Source organism: Salvelinus fontinalis, chromosome 1, assembly GCF_029448725.1.
Source record: "Salvelinus fontinalis isolate EN_2023a chromosome 1, ASM2944872v1, whole genome shotgun sequence".
NCBI classification, from domain to species: Eukaryota; Metazoa; Chordata; class Actinopteri; order Salmoniformes; family Salmonidae; genus Salvelinus; species Salvelinus fontinalis.
This window is the reverse complement of record NC_074665.1, coordinates 93777855-93793812: the sequence shown is the minus strand read 5'-3', so window position 1 is coordinate 93793812 and position 15958 is coordinate 93777855. Positions and strand designations below refer to the sequence as shown.

General features: G+C 45.5%; 1 protein-coding gene across 1 annotated transcript; it reads left to right on the top strand.

Annotated features, from left to right (window-relative positions):
- Positions 1–653: 653 nt before the first annotated feature.
- Positions 654–14932, top strand: LOC129864024 (transmembrane protein 26-like). Its single transcript, XM_055936566.1, has 6 exons — positions 654–902; positions 1088–1184; positions 1677–1766; positions 8428–8636; positions 8855–8934; positions 11924–14932. Exons 1-6 carry the CDS (start codon positions 715–717, stop codon positions 12178–12180), a joined length of 921 nt encoding a protein of 306 aa, XP_055792541.1. The 5' UTR covers positions 654–714; the 3' UTR covers positions 12181–14932.
- The last annotated feature ends 1026 nt before the right edge of the window (positions 14933–15958 follow it).

Genomic DNA, 15958 nt, shown 5'->3' with positions numbered 1-15958 from the left:
GGTCACTAGAGCATAATGTCATTTGTGGATTTCGGTGAACGTGCTTCGATGGAGCTCTACAGACAATTCCTTCGTCCTCATGGCTTGGTTTTTGCTCTGACTTGCACTGTCAACTGTGGGATCTTATATAGACAGGTGTGTGCCTTTCCAAATCACGTCCAATCAATTGAATTTACCACAGGTGGACTCCAATCAAGTTGTAGAAACATCTCAAGGATGATCAATGGAAACAAGATGCACCTGAGCTCAATTTTGAGTCTCATAGTCAAGTAAATAAACAAATATTTCTGTTTACATTTTTTATGCATTTGCTCAAATTAAAAAACTGTTTTCGATTTGCCATCATGCGGTATAGTCTGTAGATTGATGAGAGAAAAAATAATTGTATACATTTTAGAATAAGTCTGTAACGTAACAAAATGTAGAAAGGGGTCTGAAAACTTTCCGAATGCACTGTATAATAATACTTCCGACATGCAACTGCCTTAAACACGTAACATTAACTTTTACTCAACTAATTGCTTTGCGATGTCGCGCGTCAAGCGCAGAATGTTGCCAACGGCAGCACCCATTGGGTATTTCTTGTGCGGAGGCGTGCCTAAACCTTCTCCACTTTTCCAACGGTGTGTTGAAGCGGCTGAAAGCGAGCGGACTAGAAGCACCGTTAATGTGGCGGCTGGAGTTGTATAGTATTTCTCAGACGCAGAGAACAAGATGATCGTGAAGTTTATCTGTGCGGTTGTTACCCGGTCCCTATTCCTCCTCCTCTCTCTGATAGGAGTATGGAGGGTGGTCTGGGTTAAGAATAATGATCTTTATTGGTTACTGACGATCCTTTATCTTCCTCTGGTGATCGAGATGATTTTAACCCTGAAGAGAAAACAATTACAGGATTATAAATGGTAAATCTAAATAATATACAACTGTGAAATTACAGGATTATAAATGGTAGATCTAAATAACATAGAACTGTAAAATTACAGGATTATAAATGGTAAATCTAAATAACATAGAAGTGTGAAATTACTTTTTCTTAAAGTTTAGTTTGTTTTTAATACGTTTTAATTTGGTCTTTCCATGTGTCCAGGTTTTCTCCTGCCATCTTCCTGTTTCTCATCAGTATCATTCCATCTCTATGGATTCTAGAGTTACATCATCAGGAGAACAAAGCTACTGATTCCAGAGTGAGGACTTTCATCTTCTGTTCTAGTTAGGCTTTTTAATCACTACTTCACTTTATTTAGGCTTTTTAATCATTCCTTCACTTTATTTAGGCTTTTTAATCACTACTTCACTTTATTTAGGCTTTTTAATCATTCCTTCACTTTATTTAGGCTTTTTAATCACTACTTCACTTTCTTTAGGCTTTTTAATCATTCCTTCACTTTAGTTGTACATTTATTTGTAACTTGCATAATAAGCGGAAATCAAATACTGTACTCTGTGTAAATGGTGGTGAATGTAATCATATACTCTGTGTAAATGATGGTGAATGTAGTCATATACTCTGTGTAAATGATGGTGAATATAACCATACACTGTGTGTAAATGATGGTGAATGTAACCATATACTCTGTGTAAGTGATGCTGTTTCTTTTCTATTGTCCGTACTGTGGGCTAGAACACATAGTATAGTATCAATTGAACTCATGTACTGTATGTCTGTTCATCTTCAGTGTGACAAACTGGATTCCTCTGAAAACATAAAGAGCCTGATGAACATGTGGAGAGGGAATTCCACCAATGGCAGCGAGACGTTATTCCAGGTAGGCAGAAGCCACAGTGTTTCCTGTGTCCAGCAGGTTTTTCCCTACAGGCCCGTCTAGACAGAGGCGGTCTTTAACACCAGTTTGTTTGGTAATGCTGCTGGTGCACCTCAAAGACGTTATTGTGAGCTGGGACTTTTTATAACTAAAATACATCTGTAGAAATTGTTTTTAACTCAACAACCCTTAATGAAAACTATTACCAGCTTAGTCACACAGGACCTTTATTCATCTGGCCTCCTCTGCTGCTGGCTGTAGTACCCTCCCCTGGCCTGCACTGGGCACCTCCCTTAACCTCTTAGAAAACATTCATTCATGTTATTTAAGGAGATTTTGAGAGACTGATCTTAAATAATAACAACACTGGATGGAGTTATCAAGCCATTAATAACCTCTAATCAGTTATACTAACCACTAATAACCTCTAATCAGTTATACTAACCATTAATAACCTCTAATCAGTTATACTAACTATTAATAACCTCTAATCAGTTATACTAACCATTAATAACCTCTAATCAGTTATACTAACTATTAATAACCTCTAATCAGTTATACTAATCATTAATAACCTCTAATCAGTTATACTAATCATTAATAACCTCTAATCAGTTATACTAATCATTAATAACCTCTAATCAGTTATACTAACCATTGGCGCCCAACGTGGGGCACGAGGACGAATAAATTCAGATTAACTACGAAACTAAGAATCCACTATCCCCGAGTAAGAGATAGATGGCAACATCTATTAACGTTACAAAAGCGCATATGGAGCAACGAAGAGTAGAGACTAACCATGCCGAGCAAGAAGCAGGCTTACCCGACACCAGACTAGCTATCTGTGTGCCAGGGGTAGACTAACCATGCCGAGCAAGAAGCAGGCTTACCCGACACCAGACTAGCTATCTGAGTGCCAGGGGTAGACTAACCATGCCGAGCAAGAAGCAGGCTTACCCGACACCAGACTAGCTATCTGAGTGCCAGGGGTAGACTAACCATGCCGAGCAAGAAGCAGGCTTACCCGACACCAGACTAGCTATCTGAGTGCCAGGGGTAGACTAACCATGCCGAGCAAGAAGCAGGCTTACCCGACACCAGACTAGCTATCTGAGTGCCAGGGGTAGACTAACCATGCCGAGCAAGAAGCAGGCTTACCCGACACCAGACTAGCTATCTGTGTGCCAGGGGTAGACTAACCATGCCGAGCAAGAAGCAGGCTTACCCGACACCAGACTAGCTATCTGTGTGCCAGGGGTAGACTAACCATGCCGAGCAAGAAGCAGGCTTACCCGACACCAGACTAGCTATCTGTGTGCCAGGGGTAGACTAACCATGCCGAGCAAGAAGCAGGCTTACCCGACACCAGACTAGCTATCTGTGTGCCAGGGGTAGACTAACCATGCCGAGCAAGAAGCAGGCTTACCCGACACCAGACTAGCTATCTGTGTGCCAGGGGTAGACTAACCATGCCGAGCAAGAAGCAGGCTTACCCGACACCAGACTAGCTATCTGTGTGCCAGGGGTAGACTAACCATGCCGAGCAAGAAGCAGGCTTACCCGACACCAGACTAGCTATCTGTGTGCCAGGGGTAGACTAACCATGCCGAGCAAGAAGCAGGCTTACCCGACACCAGACTAGCTATCTGTGTGCCAGGGGTAGACTAACCATGCCGAGCAAGAAGCAGGCTTACCCGACACCAGACTAGCTATCTGAGTGCCAGGGGTAGGGGGGCTTACCCGACACCAGACTAGCTATCTGAGTGTGCCAGGGGTAGACTAACCATGCCGAGCAAGAAGCAGGCTTACCCGACACCAGACTAGCTATCTGTGTGCCAGGGGTAGACTAACCATGCCGAGCAAGAAGCAGGCTTACCCGACACCAGACTAGCTATCTGTGTGCCAGGGGTAGACTAACCATGCCGAGCAAGAAGCAGGCTTACCCGACACCAGACTAGCTATCTGAGTGCCAGGGGTAGACTAACCATGCCGAGCAAGAAGCAGGCTTACCCGACACCAGACTAGCTATCTGAGTGCCAGAGTATATACTATTTGCCAGAGTCCCACTCGTCACAACTCTCCTTCCCTGGCAATAGAGAACAGTAAAACTCCAGCCAACACGTTTAAAAAGGTCAAAGGTGACGCCAAATCTCCCAGCATTCCCTTCAACCATTTCCTAAATTCCTCCACAAGGCAAAGACTGTCAAGAACAGAACAGACGGCCATTAAACAAATGATGAACTGGGAGGGTCGACAAACCTTCTGGGAAGAATCTCAATATGCCCCAAAAAAAGATAAATGGACGTGAAATTCCAATCAGACAAGTAAAAAGTTGGATCATAATTAAGGTGGTTCCACAAGAGAAAGAAGACCTAGACCAGTATAACCTTAGGACAGATGAGTCATCTCCTAAAGCCATTCTGGGGAGATGCAACAGCATTGGTTAAAGAAGGAGGCACTAAAACAGAGCGCCAACAAAAAAAAAATGACCTACAAAATATGAATATGGGCGGGGACAACCGAATAGACCCGAGAACGGTAACTTCCTCCTTACACGGGCTGCAGAGCCCTGAGGAAGAGGAAGGACCCCGACCAGGCTATATCCCTCCTTACACGGGCTGCAGAGCCCTGAGGAAGAGGAAGGACCCCGACCAGGCTATATCCCTCCTTACACGGGCTGCAGAGCCCTGAGGAAGAGGAAGGACCCCGACCAGGCTATATCCCTCCTTACACGGGCTGCAGAGCCCTGAGGAAGAGGAAGGACCCCGACCAGGCTATATCCCTCCTTACACGGGCTGCAGAGCCCTGAGGAAGAGGAAGGACCCCGACCAGGCTATATCCCTCCTTACACGGGCTGCAGAGCCCTGAGGAAGAGGAAGGACCCCGACCAGGCTATATCCCTCCTTACACGGGCTGCAGAGCCCTGAGGAAGAGGAAGGACCCCGACCAGGCTATATCCCTCCTTACACGGGCTGCAGAGCCCTGAGGAAGAGGAAGGACCCCGACCAGGCTATATCCCTCCTTACACGGGCTGCAGAGCCCTGAGGAAGAGGAAGGATCCCGACCAGGCTATATCCCTCCTTACACGGGCTGCAGAGCCCTGGAGGAAGAGGAAGGACCCCGACCAGGCTATATCCCTCCTTACACGGGCTGCAGAGCCCTGAGGAAGAGGAAGGACCCCGACCAGGCTATATCCCTCCTTACACGGGCTGCAGAGCCCTGGAGGAAGAGGAAGGACCCCGACCAGGCTATATCCCTCCTTACACGGGCTGCAGAGCCCTGAGGAAGGACCCCGACCAGGCTATATCCCTCCTTACACGGGCTGCAGAGCCCTGGAGGAAGAGGAAGGATCCCGACCACCAAGTAGGACAATGTCAACCGCCACCATATGGGAAGAAGACGACAGGCCCCCACCAAATGCACCCCCAGTAGAGCCAGAAGGGCAGTCAACCGGACCATTTATGGCCCAAATACAGCCCCTGACGACACCCGTAGTAGGAGGAGGAAATAGGCTATATCCCTCGTTAGAAGAGATAGGGAATAGCCCCACAGACCCACGGTAATTCCACCCCAAACTATTACCCCCCCGCCCCTAAGAGATGAGAACATACTGAAGCAGTAATAGAGGCCCTCACTAGGCTAGATTGAGGTTAGGAATGAAACTAAATCTAACCAAAAGTCAGATAGCTGACTTCCTTCCTGCCTTTCTCGGTTTCACTACTAGTGACGGTATAACAGCAAGTGAAGGGTACCTAGAAAAAGTACAGAAAATGGAGAAACCACAGACGGTGAATGAGATGCAGAAGTGCCTGGGTAAACTGGGGTATATCAGAAACCACAAACCAGGTTATAGCAGAGTAGAAAAACACTGTTATAAGGGCATCACAAGGCGAGAAGACCAAATAAGTCTGACTCATAAACAATTTGGACGAGAACCCATAATCTGGACAGACAAAATGACAGACTCTTGGGATAAACTTAAAAGAAATGGCAGGCCAAGCTCAAACAAATGAACCCAGGAACCCAGACCTACCCCTATGGATATGTATAACACTAGAAGGAGAAGAGGTAGAAAGGAATGGATTCTTATGGAGGGTCAGAGAGAACTGTAAAGTAACACACAAAGTGCTACAGAAAACAATTTAAAGGTCCAGTAATGAAATATACTTCAGAAGGGGTAAAGATGGCCTTATTAGAAATGTATTGGAATAAGATAGTAGCCCTAGCTCAGGGACAACTAATCATAATAAAGGATAACGAACTGAATAAACTATGGGCTGCTAACAACACTAAAAAGGTGTTAGGAGTAACAACAACCACTTGGGACAAATGGAGAAATGTGGTTGGAACAAAAGGAGTGCTCTTTGTAGCTGACAAAGGCTGGGAGCAAGAGGATGAACCCCCAAAACCAGGGAAAATGAAACACAAAGTCCCAAAAGAAAAAACCTAGGGACATGGTGGTATTCACAGACGGCAGTGAAAAATCCGAAAAAACTAGATGGGGCTTTATACACTGCTCAAAAAAATAAAGGGAACACTTAAACAACACAATGTAACTCCAAGTCAATCACACTTCTGTGAAATAAAACTGTCCACTTAGGAAGCAACACTGATTGACAATAAATTTCACATGCTGTTGTGCAAATGGAATAGACAACAGGTGGAAATTATAGGCAATTAGCAAGACACCCCCAATAAAGGAGTGGTTCTGCAGGTGGTGACCACAGACCACTTCTCAGTTCCTATGCTTCCTGGCTGATGTTTTGGTCACTTTCGAATGCTGGCGGTGCTTTCACTCTAGTGGTAGCATGAGACGGAGTCTACAACCCACACAAGTGGCTCAGGTAGTGCAGCTCATCCAGGATGGCACATCAATGCGAGCTGTGGCAAGAAGGTTTGCTGTGTCTGTCAGCGTAGTGTCCAGAGCATGGAGGCACTACCAGGAGACAGGCCAGTACATCAGGAGACGTGGAGGAGGCCGTAGGAGGGCAACAACCCAGCAGCAGGACCGCTACCTCCGCCTTTGTGCAAGGAGTTGCACTGCCAGAGCCCTGCAAAATGACCTCCAGCAGGCCACAAATGTGCATGTGTCTGCTCAAACGGTCAGAAACAGACTCAATGAGGGTGGTATGAGGGCCCGACGTCCACAGGTGGGGGTTGTGCTTACAGCCCAACACCGTGTAGGACGTTTGGCATTTGCCAGAGAACACCAAGATTGGCAAATTTGCCACTGGCGCCCTGTGCTCTTCACAGATGAAAGCAGGTTCACACTGAGCACGTGACAGACGTGACAGTCTGGAGACGCCGTGGAGAACGTTCTGCTGCCTGCAACATCTTCCAGCATGACCGGTTTGGCGGTGGGTCAGTCATGGTGTGGGGTGGCATTTCTTTGGGGGGCCGCACAGCCCTCCATGTGCTCGCCAGAGGTAGCCTGACTGCCATTAGGTACCGAGATGAGATCCCCAGACCCCTTGTGAGACCATGTGCTGGTGCGGTTGGCCCTGGGTTCCTCCTAATGCACGACAATGCTAGACCTCATGTGGCTGGAGTGTGTCAGCAGTGCCTGCAAGAGGAAGGCATTGATGCTATGGACTGGCCCGCCCGTTCCCCAGACCTGAATCCAATTGAGCACATCTGGGACATCATGTCTCGCTCCATCCACCAACGCCACGTTGCACCACAGACTGTCCAGGAGTTGGCTGACGCTTTAGTCCAGGTCTGGGAGGAGATCCCTCAGGAGACCATCCGCCACCTCATCAGGAGCATGCCCAGGCGTTGTAGGGAGGTCATACAGGCACGTGGAGGCCACACACACTACTGAGCCTCATTTTGACTTGTTTTAAGGACATTACATCAAAGATCAGCCTGTAGTGTGGTTTTCCACTTTAATTTTGAGTGTGACTCCAAATCCAGACCTCCGTGAGTTGATAAATTTGATTTACATTGATAATTTTTGTGTGATTTTGTTGTCAGCATATTCAACTTTGTAAAGAAAAAAGTATTTAACCTCTACCGACCCACCCTCCTGGATCCGGGATCCTCCTCATCAGAAACGCTGACTAGCATAGCCTAGCATAGCGTCACAAGTAAATAATAGCATGAAATCACAAGTCCAATACAGCAAATGAAAGGTAAACATCTTGTGAATCCAGCCAACATGTCCGATTCTTAAAATGTTTTACAGCGAAAACACAACATATATTTATGTTAGCTCACCACAATAGCCCAAAACACAACGCCATTTTTTCACAGCAAAGATAGCTTTCACAAAACCCACAAATAGAAATAAAAATAATCACTAACCTTTGAACAACTTCATCATATGACAGTCTTATGACATTATGTTATACAATACATTTATGGTTTGTTCGAAAATGTGCAAGGGCCGTGACACATTAATAACCTCTAATCAGTTATACTAACCATTAATAACCTCTAATCAGTTATACTAACCGTTAATAACCTCTAGTCGGTTACCTAGCCGTTAATAACCTCTAATCAGTTATACTAACCATTAATAACCTCTAATCAGTTATACTAATCATGAATAACCTCTAATCAGTTATACTAACCACTAATAACCTCTAATCAGTTACCTAGCCGTTAATAACCTCTAATCAGTTATACTAACCACGATGTGTCTCTCTGGTTGACCCAACAGGGTTCAGTATCTCTGTTGTCGTCAGTGTGTGCTAACGACTGGATCCTGGCGCTGCACCAGATCCTGTTGATCCTGCTGGTCGTAGGGAAGTGGCTTCTCCCGATAGCAGGAGGGGTGACCAGGGATGAACTGTCTCAGCTCCTCCTCATCTTCATAGGCACTGCCGCTGACATCCTGGAGTTCACCTCAGAGACACTGTTGGATGTCAAGTCAGTACCTTAACCCTAACCCCTGACCTCAGAGATACTGTCTGATGTAGATATTTTAAGTCAGTAGACATTATACGTAGCCTGTGTGCCAGTCTGTTTCTGCACTCTTGGCATGACAATTCCATAATGAACACTAACAGACTGGACCCAGGCAGAGAAACATACATGTGAATGCCTTACGTCACACCCTTAACAATGTTAAACCACGTCTCCCACAGGGACAGCAGTCCCAGCATGGTGTACGTCATCCTAGGAGTCTGGACGTGGAGTATGTTCCAGTTTCCTCTCCACCTGTCAGGTACTGTGTGTTTCTATACTGGCTCTTCTTATGGTTACGGTAACCATAATGTTATTGCTCTGTTGTACAGGGAATTATGGTAACCATAATGCTTTTGCTCTGTTATACAGGGAATTACAGTAACCATAATGTTATTGCTCTGTTATACAGGGGATTACGGTAACCATAATGTTATTGCTCTGTTATACAGGGAATTATGGTAACCATAATGTTATTGCTCTGTTATACAGGGGATTACGGTAACCATAATGTTATTATAATTTTTTTTTTGTAAAAAATGATTTGACCTTTATTTAACCAGCTAGGCTAGTTGAGAACAAGTTAATTTGCAACTGCGACCTTGTCAAGATAAAGCAAAGCAGTGCGACATAAACACAGATAAGGGAGGTAAGGCAATAAATAGGCCACGGTGGTGAAGTAATTACAATATAGCAATTAAACACTGGAATGGTAGGATGTGCAGAAGATGAATGTGCAAGTAGAGATACTGGGGTGCAAAGGAGCAAGATAAATAAATAAATACAGTATGGGGATGAGATGGATTGGATGGGCTATTTACAGATGAGCTATGTACAGGTGCAGTGATCTGTGAGCTGCTCTGGCAGCTGGTGCTTAAAGCTAGTGAGGTAGGTAAGAGTCTCCAGCTTCAGAGATTTTTGCAGTTCGTTCCAGTCGTTGGCAGCAGAGAACTGGAAGGAGAGGCGGCCAAAGCAAGAGTTCGCTTTGGTCGGTGACCAGTGAGATATACCTGCTGGAGCGCGTGCTACGGGTGGGTGCTGCTATGGTGACCAGTGAGCTGAGATAAGGCGGGGCTTTACCTAGCAGAGACTTGTAGATGACCTGGAGCCAGTGGGTTTGGCGACGAGTATGAAGCGAGGGCCAGCCGACGAGAACATACAGGTTGCAGTGGTGGGTAGTATATGGGGCTTTGGTGACAAAACAGATGGCACTGTGATAGACAGCATCTAATTTGCTGAGTACAGTATTGGAGGCTATTTTGTAAATGACATCACCGAAGTCGAGGATTGGTAGGATAGTCAGTTTTACGAGGGTATGTTTGGCAGCATGAGTGAAGGATGCTTTGGTGCGAAATAGGAAGCCGATTCTAGATTTAATTTTGGATTGGAGATATTTAATGTCTGGAAGGAGAGTTTACAGTCTAACCAGACACCTAGGTATTTGTAGTTGTCCACATATTCTAAGTCAGAGCCATCCAGAGTAGTGATGTTGGACAGGCGGGCAAGTGCAGGCAGCGATCGATTGAAGAGCATGCATTTAGTTTTACTTGCATTTAAGAGCAGTTGGAGGCCACAGAAGGAGAGTTGTATAGAATTGAAGCTCATCTGGAGATTTGTTAAAACAGTGTCCAAAGAAGGGCCAGAAGTATACAGAATGGTGTCGTCTGCGTAGAGGTGGATCAGAGAATCACCAGCAGCAAGAGCGACATCATTGATGTATACATAGAAGAGAGTCGGCCCGAGAATTGAACCCTGTGGCACCCCCAGAGACCGCCAGAGGGCCAGACAACAGGCCCTCCGATTTGTCACACTGAACACTAACAGTGAAGTAGTTGGTAAACAAGGCGAGGCAATCATTTGAGAAACAAAGGCTGCCGAGTCTGCCAAATAGAATGTTGTGATTGACAGAGTCAAAAGCCTTGGCCAGGTCGATGAATACGGCTGCACAGTAATGTCTCTTATCGATGGCGATTATGATGTCATTTAGGACCTTGAGCGTGGCTGAGGTGCACCCGTGACCAGCTCTGAAACCAGATTGCATAGCGGAGAAGGTACGGTGGGATTCGAAATGGTTGGTAATCTGTTTGTTAACTTGGCTTTCAAAGACCTTAGAAAGACAGGGTAGAATAGATATAGGTCTGTAGCAATTGGGTCTAGAGTGTCTCCCCCTTTGAAGAGGAAGATGACCACAGAAGCTTTCCAATCTATGGGAATGTCAGACGATACGAAAGAGAGGTTGAACAGGCTAGTAATAGGGGTTGCAACAATTTCGGCAGATCATTTTAGAAAGAGAGGGTCCAGATTGTCTAGCCCGGCTGATTTGTAGGAGTCCAGATTTTGCAGCTCTTTCAGAACATCAGCTATCTGGATTTGGGTGAAAGAGAAATGGTGGGGGAGGTTTGGGCGAGTTGCTATGGGGAGCGCAGGGCTGTTGACCGGGGTAGGGGTAGCCGTGGGGGGTGCAGGGCTGTTGACCGGGGTAGGGGTAGCCAGGTGGAAAGCATGGCCAGCCGTAGAAAAATGCTTATTGAAATTCACAATTATTGTGGATTTATCGGTAGTAACAGTGTTTCCTAGCCTCAGTGGGCAGCTGGGAGGAGGTGCTCTTATTCTCCATGGATTTTACAGTGTCCAAAAACTTTTTTGCGTTTGTGCTACAGGATGCAAATTTCTGCTTGCTCTGTTATACAGGGAATTATGGTAACCATAATGTTATTGCTCTGTTATACAGGGAATTATGGTAACCATAATGTTATTGCTCTGTTATACAGGGAATTATGGTAACCATAATGTTATTGCTCTGTTATACAGGGAATTATGGTAACCATAATGTTATTGCTCTGTTATACAGGGAATTATGGTAACCATAATGTTATTGCTCTGTTATACAGGGAATTATGGTAACCATAATTTTATTGCTCTGTTATACAGGGAATTATGGTAACCATAATGTTATTGCTCTGTTATACAGGGAATTATAGTAACAACAATATTTTTCCACCAGAATTTCTTGGGACCCCACCGCAAATATATTTATTTTTATCTTATTCAGTCAGTATGTGATATTTAGACACAGATGTGGATTTCAATGTCACTAACTTATCCCACATGACCAGTTGACCAATGTCTCTTCTCTCCCCAGTGTCTACCTCCAGACCTGATGAATACTCCGAGGGGGATGTCTCTCTGCTGGCCAGACTACACTAACTTATCCCACATGACCAGTTGACCAATGTCTCTTCTCTCCCCAGTGTCTACCTCCAGACCTGATGAATACTCCGAGGGGGATGTGTCTCTGCTGGCCAGACTAAGAGCAGATATCTGGAGCATGGTGGAGAGCCTCTTCATCCATGACGGACCCTTCCTGGTGGTCCGCCTCACCCTCATCCTCTACTTCCACGTCATACACCAGATGCTCATCTTCTTTGCCATCAAGAACTTCCTGGTGGTCCTTCTGAACTTCTACCGTCTGTCTGTCATCTACTGCGACTACAAGGCTTCAGGTTAATCTGAGGTTATTGTCACGACTTCTTCCGAAGTCGGTTCCCTCTCCTTGTTCGGGCGACGTTCGGCGGTCGACGTCACCGGTCTTGTAGCCATTGCCGATCCACCTTTAATTTTACATTTGTTTTTTGTCTTGTCTTTCAACACACCTGGTTCCAATTCCATTCATTACATGTTGTGTATTTAACCCTCTCTTCACCCCCTCTCTGAGGTCATTAAAGATCCCATGGCACTTATCGTAAGAGTAGGGGTGTTAACCCCGGTGTCCTGGCTAAATTCCCAATCTGGCCCTCAAACCATCATGGTCACCTAATAATCCCCAGTTTACAATTGGCTCATTCATCCCCCTCCTCTCCCCTGTAACTATTCCCCAGGTCGTTGCTGCAAATGAGAACGTGTTCTCAGTCAACTTACCTGGTAAAATAACGGTAAAATAAATAAATAAAATGTCCTTGTCCGGAATCGGTTGTTGTAAGTGCTTGTGCACTTTATGTCTGGTGTGCTTTGGGTTATGTACCCATTTATTGATTGTTCTGTTTTCCGGTGTTTTTTATGATTAAACTGCTCCGTTGGAAACACAGTTATTTTTCTCCTGCGTCTGACGTCTCTGCCGCCAGTACGCACCCCTTACAATTATAACAAGATGAAGCTGGAACTGGAACTGATGAATATATCTGGGTGGGTAGAGGGCTGACAGCAGAGGGGTACGGACCCCTTACAGTTATAACAAGATGAAGCTGGAACTGATGAATATATCTGGGTGGGTAGAGGGGTGACAGCAGAGGGGTACGCACCCCTTACAGTTATAACAAGATGAAGCTGGAACTGATGAATATGTCTGGGTGGGTAGAGGGCTGACAGCAGAGGGGTACGGACCCCTTACAGTTATAACAAGATGAAGCTTCAGCTGGAACTGATGAATATATCTGGGTGGGTAGAGGGGTGACAGCAGAGGGGTACGGACCCCTTACAGTTATAACAAGATGAAGCTGGAACTGATGAATATATCTGGGTGGGTAGAGGGCTGACAGCAGAGGGGTACGGACCCCTTACAGTTATAACAAGATGAAGCTGGAACTGATGAATATATCTGGGTGGGTAGAGGGCTGACAGCAGAGGGGTACGCACCCCTTACAGTTATAACAAGATGAAGCTGGAACTGATGAATATATCTGGGTGGGTAGAGGGCTGACAGCAGAGGGGTACGGACCCCTTACAGTTATAACAAGATGAAGCTGGAACTGATGAATATATCTGGGTGGGTAGAGGGCTGACAGCAGAGGGGTACGGACCCCTTACAGTTATAACAAGATGAAGCTGGAACTGATGAATATATCTGGGTGGGTAGAGGGCTGACAGCAGAGGGGTACGCACCCCTTACAGTTATAACAAGATGAAGCTGGAACTGATGAATATATCTGGGTGGGTAGAGGGCTGACAGCAGAGGGGTACGGACCCCTTACAGTTATAACAAGATGAAGCTGGAACTGATGAATATATCTGGGTGGGTAGAGGGCTGACAGCAGAGGGGTACGGACCCCTTACAGTTATAACAAGATGAAGCTGGAACTGATGAATATATCTGGGTGGGTAGAGGGCTGACAGCAGAGGTGTACGGCCTGACAGGATGCTCTCAAATGTGCATTTGTAAAAGTTTGAGGGTTTTAGGTGCCAAGCTGTTGCACCTTCTTCACCACACTGTGTGGGTGGACCATTTCAGATCATCAGTGATGTGTACACTGAGGAACTTGAAGCTTTCCACCTTTTCCACTGCGGTCCTGTAGATGTGGATAGGGGGGTGCTCCCTCTGCTGTTTCCACCATCATCTCCTTTGTTTTGTTGACGTTGAGTGAAAGGTTATTTTCCTGGCACCACACTCTCAGAGCCCTCACCTCCTCCCTGTAGGCCGTCTCGTCCCCTTGTGGGGCCCTCACCTCCTCCCTGTAGGCCGTCTCGTCCCCTTGTGGGGCCCTCACCTCCTCCCTGTAGGCCGTCTCGTCCCCTTGTGGGGCCCCAGTGTTGAAGTTCAGCGAAGTGGAGCTCTCACCTCCTCCCTGTAGGCCGTCTCGTCCCCTTGTGGGGCCCTCACCTCCTCCCTGTAGGCCGTCTCGTCCCCTTGTGGGGCCCTCACCTCCTCCCTGTAGGCCGTCTCGTCCCCTTGTGGGGCCCCAGTGTTGAAGTTCAGCGGAGGTGTGTACAGTGTGTAGAGTGATAGCATCGTCTGTGGATCTATTGGGGGCGGTAAGCAAATGATTTGTACAGCCTGTGTGTGGAATGCCAGTGAGGGGTTTGTAGTCAGTATAGATAGTAGCAACGCTCATAACAGAAGAATGTAGTTATATTACGCTGTATCTTTATTATTTTATTCAACACAGAGTTTAATGTCAAGCGTTGTTTCATCTTTACAGTCTGTAGAAACTATGAGAATAGAACGGTTCAGAACTTGTGTGAAAAGGAACATAAACAGACTGGACAGACTTGTGTGAAACATCACAGCACAGTTGATATCTGGCAAATAGAAATGAAATGGATGGTGGTCAGAGATAGATGAGAGGGGTTGAGGGGAGCTGAAGGGTGGGACTGAATGGTGTTCAGAGATAGATGGGAGAGGTTGAGGGTAGGATGGGACTGAATGGTGTTCAGAGATAGGGGAGCTGAAGGGGGGGGGACTAAAAACAAACAAGAGATAACTATTGTAAATAGACTGCCTGTAAAATGTACATAGTATGTCTGAGCTGGAAGGAGAAGCCTCAATGTTGTTGTCTATTAGTTTACTCCAATTAGGGGAGGGGTGGGTTAGGGGAAAATAATAAAGGAAAATATATTTTAAAATAAGTGTTTGATATATACAGTACTTATTTTCCATCATAATTTGCAAATAAATTCATAAAAAATCCTACAATGTGATTTTCTTTTCTCATTTTGTCTGTCATAGTTGAAGAGTACCTATGATGACAATTACAGGCCTCTCATCTTTTTAAGTGGGAGAACTTGCACAATTAGTGGCTGACTAAATACTTTTTTGCCCCACTGTATATATATGTACAGTGCATTGGGAAAATATTCATACCCCTTGACTTTTTCCACATGTTGTTACGTTACAGCCTGTTTTCCTCATCAATCTACACACAACACCCCATAATGACAAAGCAAAAATAGAAATACCTTATTTACATAAGTATTCAGACCCTTTGCTATGAGACTTGAAACTGAGCTCAGGTGCATCCTGTTTCCATTGATCATCCTTGAGATGTTTCTACAACTTGATTGGAGTCCACCTGTGGTAAATTCAATTGATTGGACATGATTTGGAAAGGCACACACCTGTCTATATAAAACTCCCACAGTTGACAGTGCATGTCAGAGCAGAAACCAAGCCATGACGTAGAAGGTATTGTCCGTAGAGCTCCGAGACAGGATTGTGTCTAGGCACAGATCTGGGGAAGTGTACCAAAACATTTCTGCAGTATTAAAGGGGTCTGAATACTTTTGGAATGCACTGTATAATGTCTCTGTAACTCTGTCCTCAGTTATGGGAACTATAATGTCTCTAACTCTGTGGTCTGTTATGGGAACTATAATGTCTCTGTAACTCTGTCCTCAGTTATGGGAACTATAATGTCTCTGGTCTGTTATGGGAACTATAATGTCTCTGTAACTATTGTCTGTTATGGGAACTATAATGTCTCTGGTCTGTTATGGGAACTATAATGTCTCTGTAACTCTCTGGTCTGTTATGGGAACTATAATGTCTCTGGTCTGTTATGGGAACTATAATGTCT